Source organism: Anolis sagrei, chromosome 11, assembly GCF_037176765.1.
Source record: "Anolis sagrei isolate rAnoSag1 chromosome 11, rAnoSag1.mat, whole genome shotgun sequence".
NCBI classification, from domain to species: domain Eukaryota; kingdom Metazoa; phylum Chordata; class Lepidosauria; order Squamata; family Dactyloidae; genus Anolis; species Anolis sagrei.
In genome coordinates, this window is record NC_090031.1 from 23,803,982 (window position 1) to 23,830,128 (window position 26,147).

The window sequence follows — 26,147 nt, forward strand, 5'->3', positions numbered from 1 at the left end:
CAGCGCCAGCTAACAATACTTTACACTGTCCTATCTCCAGTGTTTTAATCTTTAAACTGGCCCTGCCCATTGTGTTCATTATTAGTGGTTTAATGTTTTGATTTTATATTGTTGTGCTGTATATTTACATTTTGTATTTTTGTATTTTAAGTTATTTTATTTTCTGATTTTCTGTTGTGCTTTTGTGTTATATTGTGTTTCTGTATTGATGGGCGTGGCCTCATGTAAGCCGCCCCGAGTCCTCTTTGGGGAGATGGTGGCGGGGTATAAATAAAGTTTATTATTATTATTATTATTATTATTATTATTAAATCTCCAGCAAGCAAGCAAAAGAATGAGGAAGTATGTATTGTCGAAGGCTTTCATGGCTAGAATCACTAGGTTCTTGTGGGTTTTCTCGGGCTATAGGGCGAAACATCAGGAGAAATGCCTCTAGAACATGGCCCTATAGCCCGAAAAAAACCCACAAGAACCTAATGAGGAAGTACTCCATCAGTGTCACAAATGGGCGGTGAAGCGAGAGCTCCCCTGGTGGACAGAATATCCTCATGAAAGCTGGAAAGTTAAATAGCCTCTGTGTGTCTGTCTATATATGTTGTGTGTCTATGGCATTGAATGTTTGCCATGTATATATACATTGTAATCCACCCTGCGGGGTGAAAAGGGCGGAATATAAATGCTGTATATAAATAAATAAATAAATAAATAACACCTCCCAACAAAGGATTCCGCCAGGCAGCAATCAGCCAGGCTCTGAAGCTGCAAGGCCATTCAATGCTAATCAAGATAGCAATTGCAACATTCAAGCAGACAAGAGTTCTACTTATATATAAACCTCACTTGCCTAGTTTCCAAAAGACCTCACAACCTCGGAGGACATAGATGTGGGTGAAATGTCAGGAGAGAATGCTTCTGGAACAGCTGAAGCTGCAAGGCCATTCAATGCTAATCAAGGTAGCCAATTGCCCCATTCACACTTGCCTCAAGCAGACAAGAGTTCCACTTATATATAAACCTCAGTTGTTTAGTTTCCAAAAGACCTCATAACTTCAGAGGATGCTTGACACAGATGTGGGCGAAATGTCAGGAGTGAATGCTTCTGTAACATGGCCAGACAGCCCAGAAAACACACAACAACTCAGTGATTCTGGCCATGCAAGCCTTCAACAACGGATCGAGATCTCTCCATGCCATTTCCATCCTTTCGAGGGACATTCGGCATGAAAAAGGAAAGCACCCCAACCATTTCCCCAGAGATGTCTTTCTACTCACATGAAATCTTTGGTCCACCTCACAGTTGACTTGTTTCCTGAAATCCTTATAAGTCACAGTGGGGAAAAATAATGACGGGGGAGGGAGAAGACGGACAGACAAAGTCGGGCAGCACAAAGGAGAAAGCAAAGGGAGAGAAGCAGAAGAAAGCTAGCAATTAGTGAGTCCAATTAAACACAAATTAAGGCAAAAAAAAATCACACAAGGCTCAATACGGGCCCCATCTTCAATTCTCAATTAATCATCTTATGATGAAAACGTATTGGAAAAGCCATAACGCAGTGGGAGATGCACAACTCAAACGAAAAAGCTCTTGGGAACGTGACTCTCCCCCGTCCCGTCCCCTTTAAGGAGAGCCCTCAGCACCAGGCAGACTGTAACAGTAATAATAACATACAGACATAACTAGATCGAAAAGTCAAAGTACCTTTTGGGCCACGAGGAAAGTCAGCCGCCGAATGCCGTGGTCAATCAGGACAGATTTCTGGAAGAAAGAGGGGGGAAAGACAAGGTGAAAGTGTCCACAAGAGAGCCAAAGTCACTTGTTTTAGAATACTCTTCCAATAAAATTTTCAAGTACACATCAGGGATACCAACTTCTCCTGCGAAAATTCCCCACAAGAACCTTACTTTCCGGATATCCCTTGTACAGTGCAAACTTTGCATTTGGAGGGAAACAGAATGAGGACGCTCATCTCTAACCTTCACCATAATGTCAGTTGATGAGCTACTGACAACTGGCACTGCTCGTTTGCTTCCACTGGCTTCCCACTACATGGCAGTGATATCGGATAACCCTTGTACAGCGCAAATTTTGCACTTGGAGGGAAATGGAATGAGGACGCTCATCTCTAACCTTCACCACAACGCCAGTCGATGAGCTACTGACAACTGGCATTGCTCGTTTGTTTCCGTTGGCTTCCCACTACACGGCAGTGATATCAACATCCCCTGAGAAAATTCCTGTGAGAACTACATACATTGGAACCTTACTTTCCGGATATCCTTTGTGCAGTGCAAACTTTGCTCTTGGAGAGAAACGGAATGAGGACACTCATCTCTAACCTTCACCTCAACACCAGTCGATGAGCTACTGACGACTGGCACTGCTCGTTTGCTTCCGCTGGATTCCCGCTGTGCAGCAGTGATACCAACTTCCCCTGACAAAATTCCCTTCAAGAGCTACATGCCTAGGAACCTTACTTTCTGGATACCCCTAGTACAACGCAAATTTTACATTTGGAGGGAAACGGAATGAGGACGCTCATCTCTAACCTTCACCACAATGCCAGTCGATGAGCTACTGACGACTGGCACTGCTTGTTTGCTTCCACTGGCTACATGGCAGTGAGACCAACATCCCCCGAGAAAATTCCCTTCAAGACCTAAGTGCCTTGGAACCTTACTTTCTGGATAACCCTACTACTGTGTGAACTTTGCATTTCGAGGGAAATGTGAGGACACTCATCTCTAACCTTCAGCACAATGACAGTTGATGAGCTACTGACGACTGGCACCGCTCATTCACTTCTGCTGGCTTCCCGCTACACAGCAGTCATCATACCAACATCTCTCGAGAAAACTGCCTTCAAGAGCTACGTGTTTTGGAATCTTACTTTTTGGATAACTGTAGTACAGTGCGAACTTCGCACTTGGAGCAAAATGTAGTGAGGATGCTCATCTCTACAATTCAGCACAATGCCAGTCGATGAGCTACTGACGACTGGCACTGCTCCAGCTCAACCTACCCTCCCTTCTTTGGTTTTTTATCCCTCTTATCATCCTCATTGTTCTCCATATCTGCTCCAACTTTTCTATATCCTTCTAAAAACGAGTAAGTGAACCCAATGCTCGAGTATGAGGCCTAACAGAGAATAGAAAAATATGTGGTTCCCAACATATTTTTGACCAGGGACCACTCCAACATTAGTACCAAAAGTGTTACGAATAAGTTTTTGGTCAACTTAGATTCGGTTTGGTTATTTGGGTTGCTGGTTCAGAAAATTGCACTGGATAGACCACATCAGCTCTAGATTCTGATACAGAACATATGCCACCCAGTAGTCGCCATCTGCTCACCTACAGAAAACCATATTTAACTATCTAAAGCTGATGTGGTAGTAGTAGTCTTTAGTGGGTAACCAGCCTCTCTGTGTTGTAGTTCAGCCCATGCTTGTGGCGGACAGCGACATAAATGGGGAAGTGGATCATGTAAATGGGGAAGTGGATGGTGTAAATGGGGAAGCGAATCATGTAAATGAGGAATTGGATCATGTAAATGGAGAAGTGGATCATGTAAATGGGGAAGTGGATCATGTAAATGGAGAAGTGGATCATGTAAATGGGGATGTGGATCATGCAAATAGGGAAGTGGATTGTGTAAATGGGGAATTGGATTGTGTAAATGGGGAAGTGGATCATGTAAGAGGAAAAGCGGATCAAGTAAATGGCAAAGTGGATAATGTAAATGGGGAAGTGGATTGTGTAAATGGGGAATTGGATCGTGTAAGTGGAGAGGTGGTTCATGTAAATGGGGAAGTGGATCATGTAAACAGGGAACTGGATTGTGTAAATGGGGAAGGGGATCATGTAAGTGGAGAGACGGTTCATGTAATTGGAAAAGCAGATCATGTAAATGGGGAAGTGGATCATGTAAATGCAGAAGTGGATCATGTAAATGCAGAAGTGGATCATGTAAATGAGGAAGTTGATCGTGTAAATGGGGAAGTGGATCGTGGGAACTCTGGCCCTGCGAGCCAAAATGAGATTTTAAGTTCTGAAAATGTTCAGTCTGTGTTCAGTCTGTTGCCATCAGCTCGCCCACAGGAAACCATATTTAATAAGCCTCGGCATTATAGGAGAGTCTTGCGAGACCAGTCTCTCTCGTTGCAACGGTGTAGTAACGGCGAGGCCACGGACCATATTTTAGTTCTTGCGGACTACTGGTGGTCCAGACCACAGGTTGGGAACCGCCGCATTAGAAGTACCTCCTTCAAAATGAGAAAGGGATGAAACAGAAGTGCCGCAACATCAGAAATACACCGAATGCAGGGATTCAAAACGAGCCACGGATAGTCATGTTGGGGGGGGGGGGGGGGAGAAGAAGAAAATAACTCTAATAGCAAGGCTGGAGTAGGGTTCCCTCCCCGCCTTCTAAACCGCAATTGCTTTTAAAATTCCACAAGTGTCAGACCATAAGTATATAGCAACGGGATTCTGATTACATTGTAATAATGCGGACCTCCCGGCGACTCGATTGCTATTACGGCACTATTAGGTACCAGCACCTGGAGAAACTCTATTTGCAACGTCGATCTCCTCCGCAAGTCATTTACAAGCATACCACCCTAATTTCTATCTAGAGGGGAGGGAGGTGGAAGCATCTTCATAACATGCTGGGAGTGGGAAATTATTTGGGCCATTTGGAGCAAGCTATTTGATAGCTTAACTCTCCCCATAAGGTGTGTGTATGGATGTACACAAACTCAGGCAGGTGGGGAGGAGAGGAAGGAGCAACGTGTGCAAGCTCGCTGGAGGGAAAACAGGGACATCCCATCAAAGCCAAGAACAGATTCATTAGAACCAAAAAGAAAATAGGCCTGGTTTTCTTCCCCTCCTCATTCGTATGCGCGCAAGAAAACGCAAGCCCAGTATATGAGAGGTGTCGGTCTGAGAGAGACCTCAGTGTGAGAAGGCCTCACAGTGTTAGTTCATCCTCAGTCTGGGAGAGGCCTCAATGGGAAAAATCCCTAAGTCTGAGAGAGCCCTCAGTAGTAAAATGCCTAAGTCTGAGAGAGCCCTCAGTGTGAGAAAGCCTCACTATTAGTTCGCCCTCTGTCTGTAAGAGGCCTCAATGGGAAAATGGCCTGAGACTGAGAGAGACCTCAGTGTGAGAAGGCCTTAGTGTTAGTTCACCCTCAGTCGGGAAGAGGCCATAGTAGGAAAAAGCCCTAAGTCTGAGAGAGTCCTCAGTGTGAGAAGGCATCAGTGTGAAAAAGGACTCTGAGAGAGCCCTCAGTGTGAGAAAACTTCACTATTAGTTCGCCATCAGTCTGTAAGAGGCCTCAGTGGGAAAATGGCCTGAGACTGAGAGAGACGTCAGTGTGAGAGGGCCTCAGTGTTAGTTCACCCTCTTGGCACTGGGAGAGGTCTCAGTAGGAAAAAGGCCTAAGTCTGAGAGAGCCCTCAGTGTGAGAAAGCCTCACTATTAGTTCACCCTCAGTCTGTAAGAGGCCTCAGTGGGAAAATGGCCTGAGACTGAGAGAGACCTCAGTGTGAGAAGGCCTCAGTGTTAGTTCACCCTCAGTCTGGGAGAGGCCTCAGTAGGAAAAAAGCCCTGTCTGAGAGAGCCCTCAGTGTGAGAAGGCATCAGTGTGAGGAAGGCCTAAGTCTGAGAGAGCCCTCTGTGTGAGAAAGTCTCAGTAGTAAAATGCCTAAATCTGAGAGAGCCCTCAGTGTGAGAAAGCCTCAGTGTTAGTTTGCCCTCAGTCTGTAAGAATCCTCAATGGGAAAAAGGCCTGAGACTGAGAGAGCCCTCAGTGTGAGAAGGCCTCAGTGTGAGAAAGGCCTAAGTCTGAGGGAGCCCTTAGTGTGAGACGGTCTCAGTAGAAAAATACCTAAGTCTGAAAGAGCCCTCAGTGTGAGAAAGCCTCAGTGTTAGTTCGCCCTCAGTCTGTTAGAGGCCTTAGTGGGAAAAAGGCCTGAGACTGAGAGAGCCCTCAGTGTGAGAAGGCTTCAGTGGGAGAAGCTCCAGTTTAAAGGCTGAACTTTATTTGTTTCATGGAAACCTTGCTTTTGTAAATAATGCAGCCATAAAGGAAACAATGCCCTGCTCTGACCAATTCCCTGCAAAATGTCCTCAGAAGCACTTTAACTACCTGTTGGGTTGCTCTCTCTACACTATACTTTAAAACCCTCCTGCTTAGATGCATACTACCTCTGTTCACGCCCAATGTTTTTTTTTTTAAATTTAATCTATTACATCTGGCCCGGCCATAGGTATTATTTTTTTGTGTGTTATTGCCTATATGTGATTTATATTAACTGTATTGTTTTATTTGCTTACTGCTTTGTTGTTTTATTGATGTGTTGTTGGGCTTGGCCTCATGTAAGCCTCCCCAAGTCCCCTTGGGAGATGGTGGTGTGGTATAAATAAAGTATTATTATTATTATTATTATTATTATTATTATTATTTTGCTATAAAGAAAAGCCTCCTATGGAAGAGATAACATTTGGTCTGTGCGTTTTTGTTCTTTTTATCACCTTGGGCTACTGATGTTGGGTCACACTGCTGCTAATAAGTCACTCTGCTGTACATTCACGAGGAGGGTCTTTTGTTAATAAGCCCACTCGCCCAACAATAAACACCACGTGGCAGCACAGCACTCACCCTGCTCTGTGTAAAGTCTCTAAACATGGCAGCCAGCCCTTCGTCATCGATATCGCAATCCGTTTTGATGGCAACGTTCAAGATGTGAATGGGCTCCTCCCGAGCGCTCTGCGGATTGAAAATGGGCCAACAATGTATTAATCTGCCTTACACAAGGATAGGTGGCACTTTGAGTAGGTAATACCATACCATACCTTGTCTTCGTCATAGAGGGACGGGTGGCCTGCTTCCGGGAAGGTGGGGCTTTGAGGAGGAGAGTCGCAAAAGCATCCCATGACTTCGTCAAAGAGTCTGAAACAAAAGAAGGAACCAGAAAATGCAGCAGATAATAATATAATGGGTACAGAATTAAAAGTGCTGATGTGACAGGTGATATGTAAGGATTATAGGGTAAGTGCAGTGTGCGGTGTGCATCAATCTTAGTTCTACTAAAGTGCTTCTGGGACTTGTTATTAGAGTTTTCCTATTCTGGAAAGGCACATCGGAACAGCCAGGTCTTCAAGTTCTTTCTAAAGACTGCCAATGTAGGGGCCTGTCTAAGATCTTTGGGGAGGGTGTTCCAGAGTCGGGGGGCCACCACAGAAAAGGCCCTGTCTCACGTCCCCACCAAGCGCGCCTGCGACACAGGCAGAATCACGAGCAGGGCCTCTCCGGATGAGCGAAGTGAGCGCGTGGGTTCATAAACGGAGATGCGGTCACGCAGGTAGGATGGTCCCAAACCGTTTAGGGCTTTGTAGGTAAGCACCTGCACCTTAAATTGGGCTCGGAAAATAAACGGCAGCCAGTGGAGCTCCTTGAACAGGAGAGTTGACCTCTCTCTGTAAGGAGCACCAGTTAACATCCTGGCCGCTGCCCGTTGGACCAGTTGGAATTTCCAAGCCGTTTTCAAGGGCAGCCCTACGTAGAGCGCATTACAGTAGTCCAATCTAGAGGTGACCAAGGCATGGACCACCCCAGCCAGATCAGCCTTTGCGAGGTATGGTCGCAGTTGGCTAAAACCCAGAACCTCAACTAGTGGATGCTACCAGATGAGAAACTCCCTCCTGGGCACACAGAAGACTGGACAACCTGGAAGGCGCTGAACAGGCTGCGCACTGGCACCACGACATACAGGAATGAGGCTACAAAGTGGAGTCCAACATATGCGAGTGTGGAGGAGTGCAAACCACAGACCACTGACTACAATGCAATCTGAGCCCCACCACATGCACAATGGAGAACCTTCTCACAGCGACACCAGAAGCACTCCAAGTGGCCAGCTTCTGATCAAAGGACATTGAGTATCATGTTGTTATTGTTGTTGTTCATTCGTTCAGTCGTTTCCGGCTCTTTGTGACCTCATGGACCAGCTCCCTGTCGGCCGTCACCACCCCCAGCTCCTAGGGCAGCGGTTCTCAACCTGGGGGTCGGGACCCCTGAGGGGGTCGCAAGAGGGTGTCAGAGGAGTCACTAAAGACCATTAGAAACACATATTTCTGATGGTCCCAGGTTTTGAACAGGGTCAAAAAAATCCTGGGACTGCAGAAGAGGTCCATATAAAAGAGATCCAAAGTGCTCTCCAGAGGTAGGTGTACTACATCTCTCCTAAGACACTGTCAATCCCTCCCAAATCCCTGCAGTATTTTCTGTTCATCATGGGGGTTCTATGTGGGAAGTTTGGCCCAATTCTATCATTGGTGGGATTCAAGGGGCACTTTGATTGTAGGTAAACTATAAATCCCAGCAACTACAGCTCCCAAATGTCAAGGCCTCTTTTTCCCAAACTCCACTAGTGTTCGCATGTGAGCATATTGAGTATCTGTACCAAGTTTAGTCCAGATCCATCATTGTTTGAGTTCACAGTGCTCTCTGGATGTAGATGAACTACAACTCTAAAACTCAAGGTCAACGCCCACCAAAACCTTCCAGTATTTTCTGTTGGTCATGGGAGTTCTGTGTGCCAAGTTTGGTTCAATTCCCTCATTGGTGGAGGTCAGAATGCTCTTTGATTGTAGGTTAACTATAAATCCCAGCAACTACAACTCCCAAATCACAAAATCAATTATTCCCCTCCAACCCCACCAGTATTCAAATTTGGGCATATCATATCAAATTTGGGCAAATCATATATTTATATGAGGATTCATAACAGTAGCAAAATTACAGTTGTGGAGTAGCAACAAAAATAATTTTATGGTTGGGGGTCACCACAACATGAAGAACTGTATTAAGGGGTCACGGCATTAGGAAGGTTGAGAAACACCGTCCTAGGGTATCATGCCAAGTTTTTAATGTTGTGGTTTTTCAATACATTCTAATCTCAATTGGCTTCTGACATGATAAATAAATAAATCTACCTATCTATCCATCCATCGAACTGCCTACCTACCTACCTACCTATTCGATTTTGGAATAATAAATAAATAAAACCATAAGTTTAACTAACTAAATGGAGAGACACAACTCCTTATCTTACCGCACAAAGTCTTCAAAGGTCCGGAAAGACACCATGCCCCCCATGCGCTGGCAAGGCGGAGTGAAGGAGTTGTCCAGAAGGACGTCGCTGACGCTGGCCACGTGGACCATCCCATAATGGTTGAGGTTGGAGGAGAAGGACATCCTAAAGAGGAGTGGCAAAGGAGAGACGAGGTCAGCGTCCACAGAGAGAGACCAACAAAAGGGGGAAGGGGAGGCTTTTCTTGAAGGTTATGAAACACAAAAGTAGAGAGAGGAAGGCAAACAAGAGGGAGAGAGTCTCCACCACGCACACGGGATCCCTTAACCCAAGCAGATAGGCGATGGCTTCCCAAACATGGACGTCCTCAGGAGAACACACAAAGAGGTTCAGAGCCTCGGCAGGACAATCCAACTCCCAGCGAATGCCAGAAACACGGCCCTGGTTTCGATGTGTTTTCTACCCCACTTTTTCTCCTTAGACAGGAATCCAAAGGTTTGTAAATGTAAATATAATGAAGTTCAGTTTAGTTTAAACAAACTGAAGGGTTCAAAAATGTTCAAAACAGGTTTCAAAACTCCTTAATATAATGTAATATAATATATTGCATATACATATAATCTTTATAATATTATAATGTAATGCAATATAAAACTAATAATAATATGGTATTATAATTATATATTTATATTACTTTTAATATTACTAATAATATTACAATATAATGGTATAGTACAATATAGTAATATATAACTGATATTGTGCTATACTAATATAATATAATATTATAATGTAATGCAATATAATACTAATACAAGTAATATGATATTATAATTCTATATTTATATTACATTTAATATTACAATATTACTAATAATATTACAATAGAATGGTATAATATAATATATTGTATATACACATAATATTTATAATATTATAATGTAATGCAATACAATAATACTACTACTAATAATATATTATAATTCTATATTTATATTACATGTAATATTACTAATAATATTACAATATAATGGTATTGTACAATATAGTAATATATAATACTGATATTGTGCTATGCTAGTATAATATATTGTATATACATATAATCTTTATAATACTATAATGCAATATAATACTAATAATACTAGTATGGTATTATATATTTATTTTACATTTAATATTACTAATAATATAATAATATAATAGTATAGTACAATATAGTAATATATAATACTGATATTGTGCTATGCTAGTATAATATATTGTATATACATATAATATTTATATTATTATAATGTAATGCAATATAATACTAATAATAATATATTATAATTATATATTTATATTACATTTAATTTTACTAATAATATAACAATATAATGGTATAGTACAATATAGTAATATATAATACTGATATTGTACTATGCTGGTATAATATATTGTATATACATATAATATTTATATGTATATATAATACTAATAATACTAATATATTATAATTATATATTTATATTACATTTAATATTAATAATAATATTACAATATAATGGTATAGTACAATATAATAATATATAATACTGATATTGTGCTATGCTGGTATAATATACTGTACATACATATAATATTTATAATATTATAATGTAATGCAATATAATACTACTAATAATGTTACAATATAATAGTATAGTACAATATAGTAATATATAATACTGATATTGTGCTATGCTAGTATAATATATTGTATATACATATAATATTTATATGTATATATAATACTAATAATACTAATATGATATTATAATTATATATTTATATTACATTTAATATTACTAATAATATTACAACAGAATAGTATAGTACAATATAGTAATATATAATACCGATATTCTGCTATACTAATATAATATATTGTATATACATATAATATTTATAATATTATGATGTAATGCAATATAAAACTAATAATAATATATTATAATTATATATTTATATTACATTTAATACTAATAATATTTCAACAGAATGGTATAGTACAATATAGTAATAAATAATAGTAATATAGTGCTGTGCTAATATAATACTAATAATAATAATATGATATTATAATTATATATTTATTTTACATTTAATATTACTAATAATATTACAATATAATGGTATAGTACAATATAGTAATATATAATACTGATATTGTGCTATGCTAGTATAATATATTGTATATACATATAATATTTGTAATATTATAATGTAATGCAATATAATGCTAATACAAATAATGATATTATAAATATATATTTACATTACATTTAATATTACTAATAATATTATAATATAATGGTATAGTACAATGTAGTAATATATAATACTGATATTGTACTATGCTAATAATATAATATATATATATCTTGTAAGCCGCTCTGAGTCCCCTTTGGGATGAGAAGGGCAGGATATAAATGTTGTAAATAAATATTAAAACTCTTTTAATAGTCATGCAGAATTCAAATCAGCCCTTATTTGATTTCTCTTCTCCTTCTCTGTACCAAATATGTATGACTGGACTAACAATCATGGGGACAATGGTATGCATCTAAATGTCCCTTTGGGTCACAAAGTGGAGTTCATATACAGAGAAGGGATGCTGACATGATCCTGCCTTTAAAGGGGCATGACGACAAGCAAGAGCAACCTGAAAGCCACAATGCACTTTAATGAAAGCTTTCATGGCCGGAATCACCGGGTTGCTGTGAGTTTTCCAGGCTGTCTAGCCATGTTCCAGAAGCATGCTCTCCTGACGTTTCACCTACATCTATGGCAGGCATCCTCAGAGGTTGTGAGGTCTGTTGGAAACTAGGCAAGTGGGAATTCCAGATAAGAAATAATCAGGGACAGCTAATCACCTCCCAACAAAGGATTCCCCCAAGCAAGAATCAGCCAGGCCTTGAAGCTGCAAGGCTGTGAGGTTGTTGGAAACTAGGGAAGTGTGGTTTATATATTTGTGCAATGATGTCCAGGGTGGGAGAAAGAACTCTTGTCTGCTTGAGGCAAGAGTGAATGTTGCCACTGGCCCGCTTGATTAGCATTGAATGGCCTTGCAGCTGCAAAGTCAATCATTGAGGGTACCTGCATAGAGATTTGTTGGAAATTAGGCAAGTGGAGTTTATATATCTGTGGAATAATGTCCAGGGTGGGAGAAAGAACTCTTGTCTGCTTGAGGCAAGTGTGAATGTTACAATAGGGCACCTTGAGACGCATTGGTTAGTACTGAATGGCTTTGCAGCTTCAAAGCCAATCAGTGAGGGTCTCTGCATAGAGGTCTGTTGGAAACTCTAAAATCAGGGCAATAAATAAAGAGCAACACTCAAAAAGCAGGGGGATCCCAGACAAGAAGCTAACACCTCCCAACAAAGGATTCCTATTTAATGGCCTTGCAGCTGCAAAGTCAACCAGTGAGGGTCTCTGCATAGAGGTCTGTTGGAAACTCTAAAATAGGAAAGTAAGTAAAGAGAAACACTCAAAAAGCAGGGGGATCCCAGACAAGAAGCTAACACCTCCCAACAAAGGATTCCTATTTAATGGCCTTGCAGCTGCAAAGTCAACCAGTGAGGGTCTCTGCATAGAGGTCTGTTGGAAACTCTAAAATAGGAAAGTAAGTAAAGAGAAACACTCAAAAAGCAGGGGGATCCCAGACAAGAAGCTAACACCTCCCAACAAAGGATTCCTATTTAATGGCCTTGCAGCTGCAAAGTCAACCAGTGAGGGTCTCTACATAGAGGTCTGTAGGAAACTCTAAAATCAGGTCAGTAAATAAAGAACAACAATCAAAAAGCAAGGGTATCTCAGACAAGAATCAATCAGGGACAGGTAACACTTCCCAACAAAGGATGCCCATAGAATGGCCTTGCAGCTGCAAAGTCAACCAGTGAGGGTCTCCACATAGAGATCTGTAGGAAACTCTAAAATCAGGTCAGTAAATAAAGAGCAACAATCAAAAAGCAGGGGGATTCCAGATAAGAATCAATCAGGGACAGCTAACACCTCCCAACAAAGGATTCCCCCCAGGCAGCAATCAGCCAAGGCCATTCGATGCTAATCAAGATAGCAATTGCAACATTCAAGCAGACAAGAGTTCCACTTATATATAAACCTCACTTGCCTAGTTTCCAAAAGACCTCACAACCTCGGAAGACATAGATGTGGGTGAAATGTCAGGAGAGAATGCTTCTGGAACAGCCCGAAAAACTCACAGCAACCCACTTCAATGATATTCAGTGACTTCCCGGATTAGGGCTCCCAATGAGATGCATAAACAGCTCCATTAGAGGTGGAAAGGACTGCAGAAGGCGCTTTTATGGGCGCTGCAATACGGAACGGGAGCCAAAACGTACTTCTTATAATTGGAACGACTCCCCCTATTCCACCGAGCCATGGTTTCAAATGGGAAAAACAAGAAGCCAGAGGTGTTCCTCTTAAGCGGAATGACATCTTGTCAGTTCCCTGACTCTCAAGAACACAAACAAGTGCCAAAAATGGCTGCCGGGGAGCATTCGGCACAGGGGGGAAACACCATCCGGCTCCTTGTTAACACATCTGTTTTTTGACATATGGCCGGTGGGTGTGATTGAACTCACGTCTACACAACCTGCAGACTGACACACATTTGCTCTGTCCAAGAAAGAGGAAGGGCTTCTGTATATAAAGGTAAAGGTTTCCCCTTGACATTAAGTCTGGGTGTGTGTGTGTGTGTGCTCATCTCCATTTCTAAACCAAAGAGCCGGCATTGTCCATAGACACCTCCAAGGTAATGTGCATGGCATGGAGCACCGTTAGCTTCCTATTGATCTACTCGCATGTGCATGTTTTCAAACTGCTAGGTTGGCAGGAGCTGGGGCTAACAGCGGGAGCTCACCCTCTTCCCCGAATTCAAACCGCCAACCTTCCGGTCAGCAAGTTCTGCAGCTTAGTGGTTTAATTCGCTGCACCACCGCATATAAATTGGGAAATTTTTGGGTGACCCTCAAAACTTGGGCCGACTAATCTATGGATCGATGAAAAGGAAGCATCTCTTTCCCCTTCTCTGTGGAATGATCCTTGACTTACTCACAGGTCATTGCAAAATTTATCATTTTGGTCTCAAATCTTATACAAGGGTTGAATGAAAACTAATGCCTCCACCTTCGTAACTCCTCAACAGATGGCAGTACTGGAATGTGGCAGGTACTGGCTTGTTCAGTAGACTCTCCTCTACAGTTCCATTTTGGTGGGAAGTCTTAGCATTGAACAGTTGTGTTGTTAAAGTGCGAAGTATGGAACCCTGCGCAGATGGTCGGTCAATGCGACTTAATTCCTCAACAGATGGCAGGACTGGTATGCGGAAGGTACTGGCTTGTTCAGTGGACTCTCTTCTACAGTTCCATTTTGGAGGGAAGCCTTAGCATTGAACAGTTGTGTTGGAACCCTGCGCAGACGGTCAGTCAATGTGACTTAAGCAACGTTCAGTCATTGAATTCTTGACAGCAGAAGATGTCACCTCAACATCTTTAAACTTACTCACCCAACGACACACAGTACTCACATCAACACAATCACCATAAATAGCTCTGATGCTATTTGGGGTGACACCTGCTATCAAGAATTCAATGACTGCACATTGGTTAAGTCGCATTGATTGACCATCTGCGCAGGGTTCCATACTTCGCACTTTAACAGCACAACTGTTCAATGCTAACGCTTCCCACCAAAATGGAACTGTAGAGGAGAGTCTACTGAACAAGTCAGTACCTGCTGCATACCAGTACTGAGATCTGTTGAGGAGTTATGAAGGTGGAGGCATTACTTTTCATTCAACCCTCATATTACATTTATTTTTTGCTTTATATTATTATTATTATTATTACATTTACTATTTTACTTTATTATTGTTATTATCACACTAAAATGGAACTGTAGAGGAGAGTCTACTGAACAAGCCAGTACCTGCTGCATAACAGTACTGCCATCTGTTGAGGAGTTACGAAGGTGGAGGCATTACTTTTCATTCAACCTTCGTATTACATTTATTATTTTGCTTTATATTATTATTATTACATTTAGTACTTTACTTTATTATTGTTATTATCACACTAAAATGGAACTGTAGAGGAGAGTCTATTGAGCAAGCCAGTACCTGCTGCATACCAGTATTGCCATCTGTTGAGGAGTTACGAAGGTGGAGGCATTACTTTTCATTCAACTCTCGTATATGCTGGTCATGAAGTGCGGCCTACTGTGCTACCACAACTCCAGATGTGGCTCCGGAGGCGTTTATTGCGTGGACTTGCAGCATAGGCGGGTCAGGAAGCACAAAGGCTAGACTGCGCATGGAGTGCTTTCTAAAAGTTGCTGCTCAACTAAAGTGACCAAAGGATTTTGTTTACAAGATAAACGAAAAAAGGACACAATATTCCTCCCAAGGTAGACTCCAAGGTGGAGGAGGCAGAGGACAGGGACTCCGTTCCATCCGTTCAGACTCCCTGAGCTGGAAAATTTGACATTCAAGCATGCATAATACAAGCAATGGCCCAGGAAGCTCGAAAGACCCGTGTGAGCATCTCCAGCTTGGAGTGAGATGTCCGTTCTGCTACGAATTCCTATTGGAGGGTGGCAGCCATCTTGACAAAGGCAACCGCCAGAAAAAGGCAAAGGAAAGACGTCTTTGGCTCCCGAGACCTGGAAGGACTTCCCAAAGCAAGAAAGCGAAGCCTGGAAGCACATGGGGTTAGATTACTATTTCTGCAGCATGCAAAGGCTGCCGTTCGGGAAGGAAGGAAAAGGAAACAGAAGCGGAAAGAGGAAATGTAAACATAGGTTCAGGGAAAGGAGAAACGTAAACGTAGGTTTGGGGAAAGGGGAAACGTAAACATGGGTTCGGGGAAAGGGGAAACGCAAACTTATGTTAGGGGAAAGGAGAAACGAATGTAGGTTTGGAGAAAGGGGAAACGTAAACATGGGTTCGGGGAAAGGAGAAACGTAAACGTAGGTTCGGGGAAAAGAGAAACGTAAACGTAGGTTCGGGCAAAGGGGAAATGTAAACGTAGGTTCGAGGAAAGGGGAAATGTAAACGTAGGTTCGGGGAAAGGGGAAACATAAACGTAGAGGAAAGGGGAAACGTAAACGGAGGTTTGGGGAAAGGGGAAACGTGAAAACATAAACGTAGAGGAAAGGGGAAACGTAAACGGAGGTTCGGGGAAAAGGGAAACGTAAACATGTTAGGGGAAAGGGGAAACGTAAACATAGGTTCGGGGAAAGGGGAAACGTAAACGTAGGTTCGGGCAAAGGGGAAACGTAAACGTAGGTTCGAGGAAAGGGGAAATGTAAACGTAGGTTCGGGGAAAGGGGAAACGTAAATGTAGGTTCGGAGGAAGGGGAAACGTAAACGTAGGTTCGGAGAAAGGGGAAACGTAAACGTAGGTTCGAGGAAAGTGGAAACGTAAACATAGGTTCGGGGAAAGGGGAAACGTAAACGTAGGTTAGGGGAAAAGGGAAACATAAACATATGTTAGAGGAAATGGGAAACGGAAATGTAGGTTCGGGGAAAAAGGAAATGTTAACATAGGTTAGGGGAAAAAGGGAAACGTAAACGTAGGTTTGGGGAAAGGGGAAACGTAAACGTTGGTTCGGGGAAAGGAGAAACGTAAAGATAGGTTCGGGGAAAGGGGAAACACAAGCGTAGGTTTGGGGAAAGGGGAAAAGTAAGTGTAGGTTCGGGGAAAGGAGAAACATAAATGTAGGTTCGGGGAAAGGAGAAACGTAAACATAGGTTCGGGAAAAAGGTAAATGTAAACGTAAGTTCGGGGAAACGAAAAACGTAGGTTCGGGGAAATGTAAACGTACGTTCAGGGAAAGGGGAAACGAAAAATGTAGGTTCGGGGAAAGGGGAAATGTAAACGTAGGTTCAGGGAAAGGGGAAACGTAAACGTAGGTTCAGGGAAATGTAAACGTACGTTCAGGGAAAGGGGAAACGTAAACGTAGGTTCGGGGAAAGGGGAAACGAAAAATGTAGGTTCGGGGAAAGGGGAAATGTAAACGTAGGTTCAGGGAAAGGTAAACGTAGGTTCAAGGAAAGGGGAAACGTAAACGTAGAGGAAAGGGGAAACGTAAACATAGGTTCGGGGTAAGGGAAAACGTAAGTGTAGGTTCGGGGAAAGGGGAAACGTAAACGGAGGTTCGGGAAAAAGATCATGCGCAAACGCACACCTCAAAACAAAGAGCTGTTGAACTGCAAAGTGAGCACAAGGCAATGGAAACGTTAAAAGGCAAACCAGACATAAAAAAATAGGTTAGAGCTACACATCCAACTAACAGCTATTTCTCTTTTTCTCAGATCTAAAACGGAGAATTACTGTACCTGTTGAGCGTGGGTATGTTCCCTCTGCAATTAAACAATCACAGTTAGTTACAGATTGGTTAGTGCAAGCCGTCATTCAAATCAATCAATCAATCAATCGTTGCAAATCTGAACCGTTCCAAGCCGGTGAATGGAGGAGAAGGCACGAGGTTGTGTTTGCAGGAGGCCCAACATTTGGAGGTCTCCCTTTTCCGGCCCAAAATCAAGGATTGTGGCCTATCCGGAGCCACAAAAGAAGAGGAATCCAGGCCAAAGAGGTGATGCAGAAAACCGCTCCTCGTCTCAAAGGAAACAAGAGGTGCGGTTTGCCTACCAAGCCCATCAAAAGTTTGGTTCAGACTGCAGCTCATTAATTTTGGTGCAATTAATGCGCCTGACGTACTTTGGATCAGGGCCACACACTAGACAAAGAAAGCATTCAATTGTGTTGTCGGAGGCTTTCATGGCCGGAATCACTGGGTTGTTGTGAGTTTTTCAGGCTGTATGGCCATGTTCCAGAAGCATTCTCTCCTGACGTTCTGCCCACATCTATGGCAGAGGTTGAGGAGTGTTGGAAACCAGGCAAGTGGAGGATCTATCTATCTCTCTATCTATCTATCTCTCTATCTATCTATCTATCTATCTATCTATCTATCTATCTATCTATCTTATTATCTATCTTATCTATCTCTCTATCTATCTATCTATCTATCTATCTATCTATCTATCTTATCTATCTATGGAATAATGTCCACGGTGGGAGGAAGAACTCTTGCCTGTTTTAAACCAGTGTGAATGTTGCCATTGGCCACCTCGGTTAGCACTGTATAGCCTTGCAGCTTCAAAGCCTGGCTGCTTCCTGCCTGGGGGAATCCTTTGTTGGGAGGTGTTACTTGGCCCTGATTGTTTTCTGCCTGGAATTCCCTTCTTTTCTAGGTGCTTTTTTATTTACTGTCCTGATTTTAGAGTTTCCAATAGACCTCTCTGCAGAGACCCTTACTGATTGGCTTTGCAGCTGTAAGACCATTCAGTGCAAATCAAGGTGCCCTACTGCAACATTCACAATTGCCTCAAGCAGACAAGAGTTCTTTGTCCCACCCTGGACATGATTTCACAGATACGTATACACTCCCCTTGTTTTATGTCCGACAGACACTCACCGACTGACTTTGCAGCTGCAAGGACATTCAATGCGGATCAAGGTGCCCTACTGAAACATTCACACTTGCCTCAAGCAAACAAGAGGTCTTTCTCCCACCCTGGACATCATTCCACAGATACATATACACTCCCCTTGCCTTATTTCTGACATGCCCTCACTGATTGACTTTGCAGCTGCAAGGCCATTCAATGCGAATCAAGCTGCCCTGTTGAAACATTCACACTTGCCTCAAGCAGACAAGAGACATCATTCCACAGATACATATACACTCTCCTTGCCTTATTTCAACAGACTCTCACTGATTGACTTTGCAGCTGCAAGGCCATTCAATGCAGATCAAGGTACAATATTGCAACATTCACACTTGCCTTAAGCAGACAAGAGTTCGTTCTCCCACCATATATATACACTCCCCTTGCCTTATTTCCAGCAGACCTCTATGCCGAGACCTTCACTGACTGACTTTGCAAAGGCGAGTGCAATTTTCTACACCACCTCCTTTGGTTTGGAAGTCCTCTTTTGTCTGGGACTCCTCCGGGACCAAAATAGGAATACAAAACAAGCCGACCCCCCTTCTTTCCAAATCTTTTGTTGGGGAAATCAAAAACTATTCACTCCCCCACCCAAAAAAAGCCATATTTCCCATTCTTAGTTCACCCGAAACAGCACCAAAGACAAAACAAAAAAGGGGGGAAATAAGCGATTCAGAGTGCTGCCCTTCTTCTCCATGTGATCACCAAATATGTTTGAGACATATCACTCGCGCATGCAGAAATCAGGTTGTTTTTGGAACCATTCGCCTAGCAGGTGCACCCATAGTAGCGCTGTGATAAGCGGAAGCCAAGGCAAAGTGATGCATCATGGGAATTGATGCCCTCGGGGAACTATTCTGGGGTTCAGGCACTTTCCCGAAGGGGAGTTAGAATAAATGGGGTCCCAAAGGACAGGGCAGACCTCCATTGCCACCTTGATAACATCCCCCATTGCTTCATCCCAATCCATAATACGGTTGAAATAAAGTGGGTTGCTGTGAGTCTTCCGGGCCGTCTGGCCATGTTCCAGAAGCATTCTCTCCTGACATTTTGCCCTCATCTGTGGCAGGCATCCTCAGCGGTTGTGAAGCCTGTTGGACACTAGGCAAGTGGGGTTTGTATATACAGTATTCCCTCACTTATTTTGGGTGTTATGTTCCAGGACCACCGCGAAAAGTGAAAATCCGTGAAGTAGGGACGTTATATATGTATATCACGTTCCAAGGGTGAGGCAGAAGCGAGGAGAGATTTGTTTATTTATTTGCTAGCTATCTCTGCTTTGCTTTGTAATCTCTTTTAATTGGCTGCGAAACCCCCTTCCACACTCCATTGTTGGAGGCAAAAACCCACGAAACAGCGAGTCCACAAAAAGTGAACCGCAAAGTAGTGAGGGAACACAGTATTATTATTATTATTATTACTATTATTGGGTTTATTATTATTATTGCAGTTTCTCAAGTCGCTCCTGACACGACAAAAAAAAAATATTGGGTTGTTGTAGGTTTTTTTGGGCTATATGGCCATGTTCTAGAGGCATTCTCTCCTGACATTTCACCTGCATCTATGGCAGGCATCCTCAGAGGTTGGTGGTTCAAATTCGGGGAGCGGGGTGAGCTTCTGCTATTAGCCCCAGCTCCTGCCAACCTAGCAGTTTGAAAATATGCAAATGTTGGTAAATCAATAGGTACAGCTTCTGCGGGAAGGTAACGGTGTTCCATGCAGTCATGCCCATGGCCACATGACCTTGAAGGTGTCTATGGACAACGCTGGTTCTTTGGTTTAGAATTGGAGATGAGCACGAACCCCCAGTCTTAATGTCAAGGGGAAACCTTTACCTTTATATACAGAAGCCCTTCCCTCTCTTCCTTCTCCTTGTAACAACAACCCATTCTCACTTGCCTCCAACAGACAAGAGTTCTTTCTGCCACCTTGGACATCATTCCACAGATATATAAACCAGCACCAATGTCTGGCTGCTCTCTGCCTGGGGGCATCCTTTGTTGGGCTGGTAATCAAGCTGGCCAATAGCAACATTCACACTTGCCTCCAACAGACAAAAGAGTCCTTTCTCCCACCTTGGACATCATTCCAGATATATAAACCAGCTCCAATGCCTGGCTATTCTCTGCCTGGGGGCATCCTTTGTTGGGATGGTAATCAAGCTGGCCAATAGCAACATTCACACCTACCTCCAACAGACAAGAGTTCTTTCTGCCATCCTGGACATCATTCCACAGATATATAAACCAGCACCAATGTCTGCCTGCTCTCTGCCTGGGGGCGTCCTTTGTTGGGATGGTAATCAAGCTGGCCAATAGCAACATTCACACCTACCTCCAAGAGTTCTTTCTCCCACCCTGGACATCATTCCACTGATATATAAACCTCCCTTTCCTCGTATCCAACAGACCTCACAACTTCTGAGGATGCCAGTCATAGATGTGGGTGAAATGTCAGGAGAAAATGCTTCTGGAACATGGCCATACAGCCCAGAAAACCCACAGCAACTCTCAGTAATCATTATTTTTCCTTCATAGGGAAAATATATGAAACCCAACCTTGTCTCCAGGTGATAAACAGAAACATTTTTGGAAAAGCTAAGCAGATGAGGAGTTCTGTTCAAGGCCACTTTGGGGAGTTCTCTTCCCACAAATCCCCCACAAAACCCTCTCCTAGTATCCGGGGTGTACAAATGCCAGGAAAAATGTCTATTTTGAAATCTATCCCCAATGGAATCTGGCACGCCGCCTCCATCCAATTTGCATCCCATTATCCCGGCTCCCTTCCGCCGGCTGCCCCCTTTCAAATCTCTCCCTTTCTTTGCCCCGCTGGAGGATCCTGCCCTCTTTTACATGGGGCAAAGGCAGGCAAATTGCCGCTACCTGCGGCTCCATTAGCATCAAACCCGCCGCACAAAACAATGGGGATTGACAGGTGTCCGGGAAGCAGTTGCCGCCCTCGATCGGTCCGTGTTCTGGCCCTGCAAGGACCCCAAGAGGGTCCTAATGATACGTTCCCACTCCTCCCTCCAGGTTTTCGTGGGGTTCAAAAACCACCAGGCACTGAGGCTGACTTCCTATGAAGAGCCGGGTGATTGATGCTTGGCTAACAACCCACGCCCGCTGAGATGACTCTATTGCACCAGGCATTTGAATCTTATGCACAGATCCCCGGCGGAGTGACAGGGAGACTCACATACGGGCTGAGGATGCTTTCGACTCATTTCATTGCAATACAAGCTATATCCTCATCTACTCTGGACCGAAAGTGAGCCAAAATTTCCACCCAAAGCATAATCTAACCCAGTGGTTCCCAACCTTTTTTTTTTTGACCCAGGACCACTCTCCAACATGAGTACCAAAAGAGTTACGAACCATGCCAGTTGATGAACTACTGACGACTGGCACTGCTCTAACTCAACCTTCCCTCACGGAAACTTTGCACTTGGAGAGAAACAGAATGAGGATGCTCATCTCTAACCTTCACCATAATGTCAGTTGATGAGCTACTGACAACTGGCACTGCTCGTTTGCTTCTACTGGCTTCCCACTACGCGGCAGTGATACCAACATCCCCTGAGAAAATTCCCTTTAAGAGCTATGTGCCTTGGAAACTTACTTTCTGGATAACCCTAGTACAACGCGAACTTCGAACTTGGAGAGAAACAGAATGAGGACGCTCATCTCTAACCTTCACCATAATGTCAGTCGATGAGCTGCTGACAACTGGCACAGCTCGTTTGCTTCTATTTGATTCCCATTATGCGGCAGTGATACCAACATCTCCTGAGAAAATTCCCTTCAAGAGCTATGTGCCTTACTTTCTGGATAACCCTACTACAGCGCGAACCTTGCACTTGGAGAGAAACAGAATGAGGATGCTCATCTCTAACCTTCACCATAATGTCAGTCGATGAGCTACTGACAACTGGCACTGCTCATTTGCTTCCACTGACTTCCCACTGGAAGCCAATGGATACCAACATCCCCTGAGAAAATTCCCTTTAAGAGCTATGTGCCTTGGAAACTTACTTTCTGGATAACCCTAGTACAACGCGAACTTCGAACTTGGAGAGAAACAGAATGAGGACGCTCATCTCTAACCTTCACCATAATGTCAGTCGATGAGCTGCTGACAACTGGCACAGCTCGTTTGCTTCTATTTGATTCCCATTATGCGGCAGTGATACCAACATCTCCTGAGAAAATTCCCTTCAAGAGCTATGTGCCTTACTTTCTGGATAACCCTACTACAGCGCGAACCTTGCACTTGGAGAGAAACAGAATGAGGATGCTCATCTCTAACCTTCACCATAATGTCAGTCGATGAGCTACTGACAACTGGCACTGCTCATTTGCTTCCACTGACTTCCCACTGGAAGCCAATGGATACCAACATCCCCTGAGAAAATTGGTCCTGCAAGGACCAAACTTTGCACTTGGAGGGAAACAGAATGAGGCCACTCATCTTTAACCTTCACCATAATGCCAGTCGATGAGCTACTGACGACTGGCACTGCTCCAGCTCAACCTTCCCTCCTTTCTTTTGTTTTTTATGCCTCTTATCATCCTCACTGTTCTCCAAATCTGCTCCAACTTCTCTATAACCTTCCAAAAACGAGTAACCGAACACAATGCTTGAGTATGAGGCCTAACAGAGAATATAGTACAGTGGTTCTCAACCTTTTTCTGACCAGGGACCACTCTCCAAGATTAGTACCAAAAGGCTTACGAACCACAAAGCTAGTTGATGAGCTACTTACGACTGGCACTGCTCCAGCTCAACCTTCCCTCCCTTCTTTTGTTTTTTATGCCTCTTATCATCCTCATTGTTCTCTGAACCTGCTCCAACTTCTCTATGTCCTTCCAAAAACAACCAACCGAACACAATGCTTGAGTATGAGGCCTAACAGAGAATATAGTACAGTGGTTCCCAACCTTTTTCTGACCAGGGACCACTCTCCAATATTAGTACCAAAAGGGTTACGAACCACAACGCCAGTTGATGTGCTACTGACGACTGGCACTGCTCCAGCTCAACCGTCCCTCACTTCTTTTGTTTTTTATTCCTCTTATTATCCTCATTGTTCTCCGAACCTGCTCCAACTTCTCTAAATCCAGGCACAAACGTCTTTTGTTTTTTATCCCTCTTATCATCCTCACTGTTCTCTGAACCTGCTCCAACTTCTCTACGTCCTTTCAAAAACGACTAACTGAAAACAATGCTTGAGTATGAGGCCTAACAGAGAATATAGTACAGTGGTTCCCGACCTTTTTCTGACCAGGGACTACTCTCCAATATTACTACCAAAAGGGTTACGAACCACAACACCAGTTGATGAGCTACTGACGACTGGCGCTGCTCCAGCTCAACCTTCTCTCCTTTCTTTTGTTTTTTATGCCTCTTATCATCCTCATTGTTCTCCGAACCTGCTCCAACTTCTCTATAGCCTTCAAAAAATGAGTAACTGAACACAATGCTCGAGTATGAGGCCTAACAGAGAATATAGTACAATGGTTCTCAACCTTTTTTTGACCAGGGACCACTCTCCAACATTAGTAACAAAAGTGTTATGAACCACAATGCCATTCGATGAGCTACCGATGACTGGCACTGCTCTAGCTCAACCTTCCCTCACTTCTTTTGTTTTTTATCCCTCTTATCATCCTCACTGTTCTCCGAACCTGCTCCAACTTCTCTATATCTTTCCAAAAACGAGTAACCGAACACAATGCTTGAGTATGAGGCCTAACAGAGAATACAGTACAGTGGCTCCCAACCTTTCTTTTGATCAGGGACCACTCTCCAACATTAGTACCAAAAATATTATGAACCACAATGCCAGTCGATGAGCTCCTGACAACTGGCACTGCTCCAGCTCAACCTTCTCTCCTTTCTTTTGTTTTTTATCCATCTAATCATCCTCACTGTTCTCCAAACCTGCACCAACTTCTCTATATCCTTCAAATAATGAATAACCGAACACAATGCTCGAGTATGAGACCTAGCAGATAATATACAGGGTTAGTCAAAATGCATAGGCCAATAAGCCATTCAATTGAATGGCTTATTGGCCTATGTATGCATTTTGACTAACCCTGTAGTTCAGTGGTTCCCAACCTTTTTCTGACCAGGGACCACTCTCCAATATTAGTACCAAAAGGGTTACGAACCACAACGCCAGTTGATGAGCTACTGATGACTGGCACTGCTCCAGCTCAACCTTCCCTCATTTCTTTTGTTTTTTATCCCTCTTATCATCCTCCTTGTTTTCCGAACCTGCTCCAACTTTTCTATATCCTTCCAAAAACGAGTAACCGAACACAATGCTCGAGTAGGAGACCTAACAGGGACTATAGTACAGTGGTTCCCAACCTTTTTTTGACCAGGGACCACTCTCCAACATGAGTACCAAAAGGGTTACGAATTGGTTGTTTGTCAACTTTAGATTTGGTTTGGTTATTTGGGTTGTTGCCTCAGAAAGTTGCACTGGATAGACCCCATCAGCTCTAGTTCCTGATACAGAACATATGCCCATCCAGTAGTCTGCTCACTCACTATAAGAGGGTTTTGCAAGACCAGTTGCTCAACGGTGTAGTAACGGCAAGGCCAAGGACCATATTTTAGTTTTTGTGGACCACTGGTTTGTCAGTACTAGTGTTTTTACTGGTGTGAAAGCAAAACTCTGAGTGTGTAATGCTATGCAAGAATTAAAGGCATAGAGTGATTTACTACCTAGATAGTGAACTGTGAGCTTTTCCTGTATACGTCACACATTCCAGTGACGTGGATTTGAGATAATAGACTGCTGGGCGTCCTCTTCTAGCCATGCTGGAGAAGAAGCAAGATGCCTATGTGATTTCTCTTCCAAAGTTTAGAGTGGTTTAAAGGTCTCCTTCTGAATGTGCACAGACAATGTTGTCATCAGCATATTGGAGTTCTATAACAGATGTTGTAACCATCACTCAGAAAAACGCCAAAAAACACAGCAACAAAAACAGCTCCAACCCCAAAAGGCTGTTAGGAAGGCTGTTATGTTTGTTATTTCTGTAGCTGTTAGAAAGTAACTACATAAAATGTGCCACTTCAAGGCTTTGAAGTTGATTGAAGACTGCGCACTTTGCTTTCATTGTGAGCCTCCTAGAAGTTGCTCTGAGGCCGAATTTTACTGACAAGGTTGGGAGCCAGTGATCCAACCCAATATTTCCCAAACTGTGGTCTTCCAGGGAATTTGGCTTCTGAAGTCCACAACACCCAGAGGACTACAGTTTGGGAACTATAGTATTCCCTCGCTACTTCGTGGTTCACTTTTCGCGGACTTGCTGTTTCGCAGGTTTTTGCCTCCCAGTTTATGAATGGTTGCCATTGCCACCTCCTGGCAACGATTGAGTGTGGAAGGGGGTCTCACCCTCCCCCTCGTCAATCAAGAGAGATTGCAAAGCAAAGCAGAGATAGCTAGCAAAAAAAAAAAAAAAAGTGCACGATGCCTTCCTTG

General features: G+C 43.0%; 1 protein-coding gene across 7 annotated transcripts in view; it reads right to left on the bottom strand.

Annotated features, from left to right (window-relative positions):
* The window catches only part of ACACA (acetyl-CoA carboxylase alpha), a 219,633-nt gene that overhangs the window by 97,569 nt on the left and 95,917 nt on the right, over positions 1–26,147 (bottom strand). For 4 of the 7 annotated variants that reach the window (XM_067472024.1, XM_067472020.1, XM_067472025.1 and 1 more), the window contains 6 exons: positions 17,480–17,503; positions 9,118–9,261; positions 6,857–6,953; positions 6,663–6,770; positions 1,700–1,756; positions 1,273–1,317 (listed from right to left, as the gene is read on the bottom strand). In XM_067472024.1, coding sequence (XP_067328125.1) covers positions 1,273–1,317; positions 1,700–1,756; positions 6,663–6,770; positions 6,857–6,953; positions 9,118–9,261; positions 17,480–17,503 — 475 coding nt within the window. The remainder of the gene's footprint in view (positions 1–1,272; positions 1,318–1,699; positions 1,757–6,662; positions 6,771–6,856; positions 6,954–9,117; positions 9,262–17,479; positions 17,504–26,147) is intronic. The other 3 variants (XM_067472021.1, XM_067472022.1, XM_067472023.1) reach the window with 3 other exon arrangements.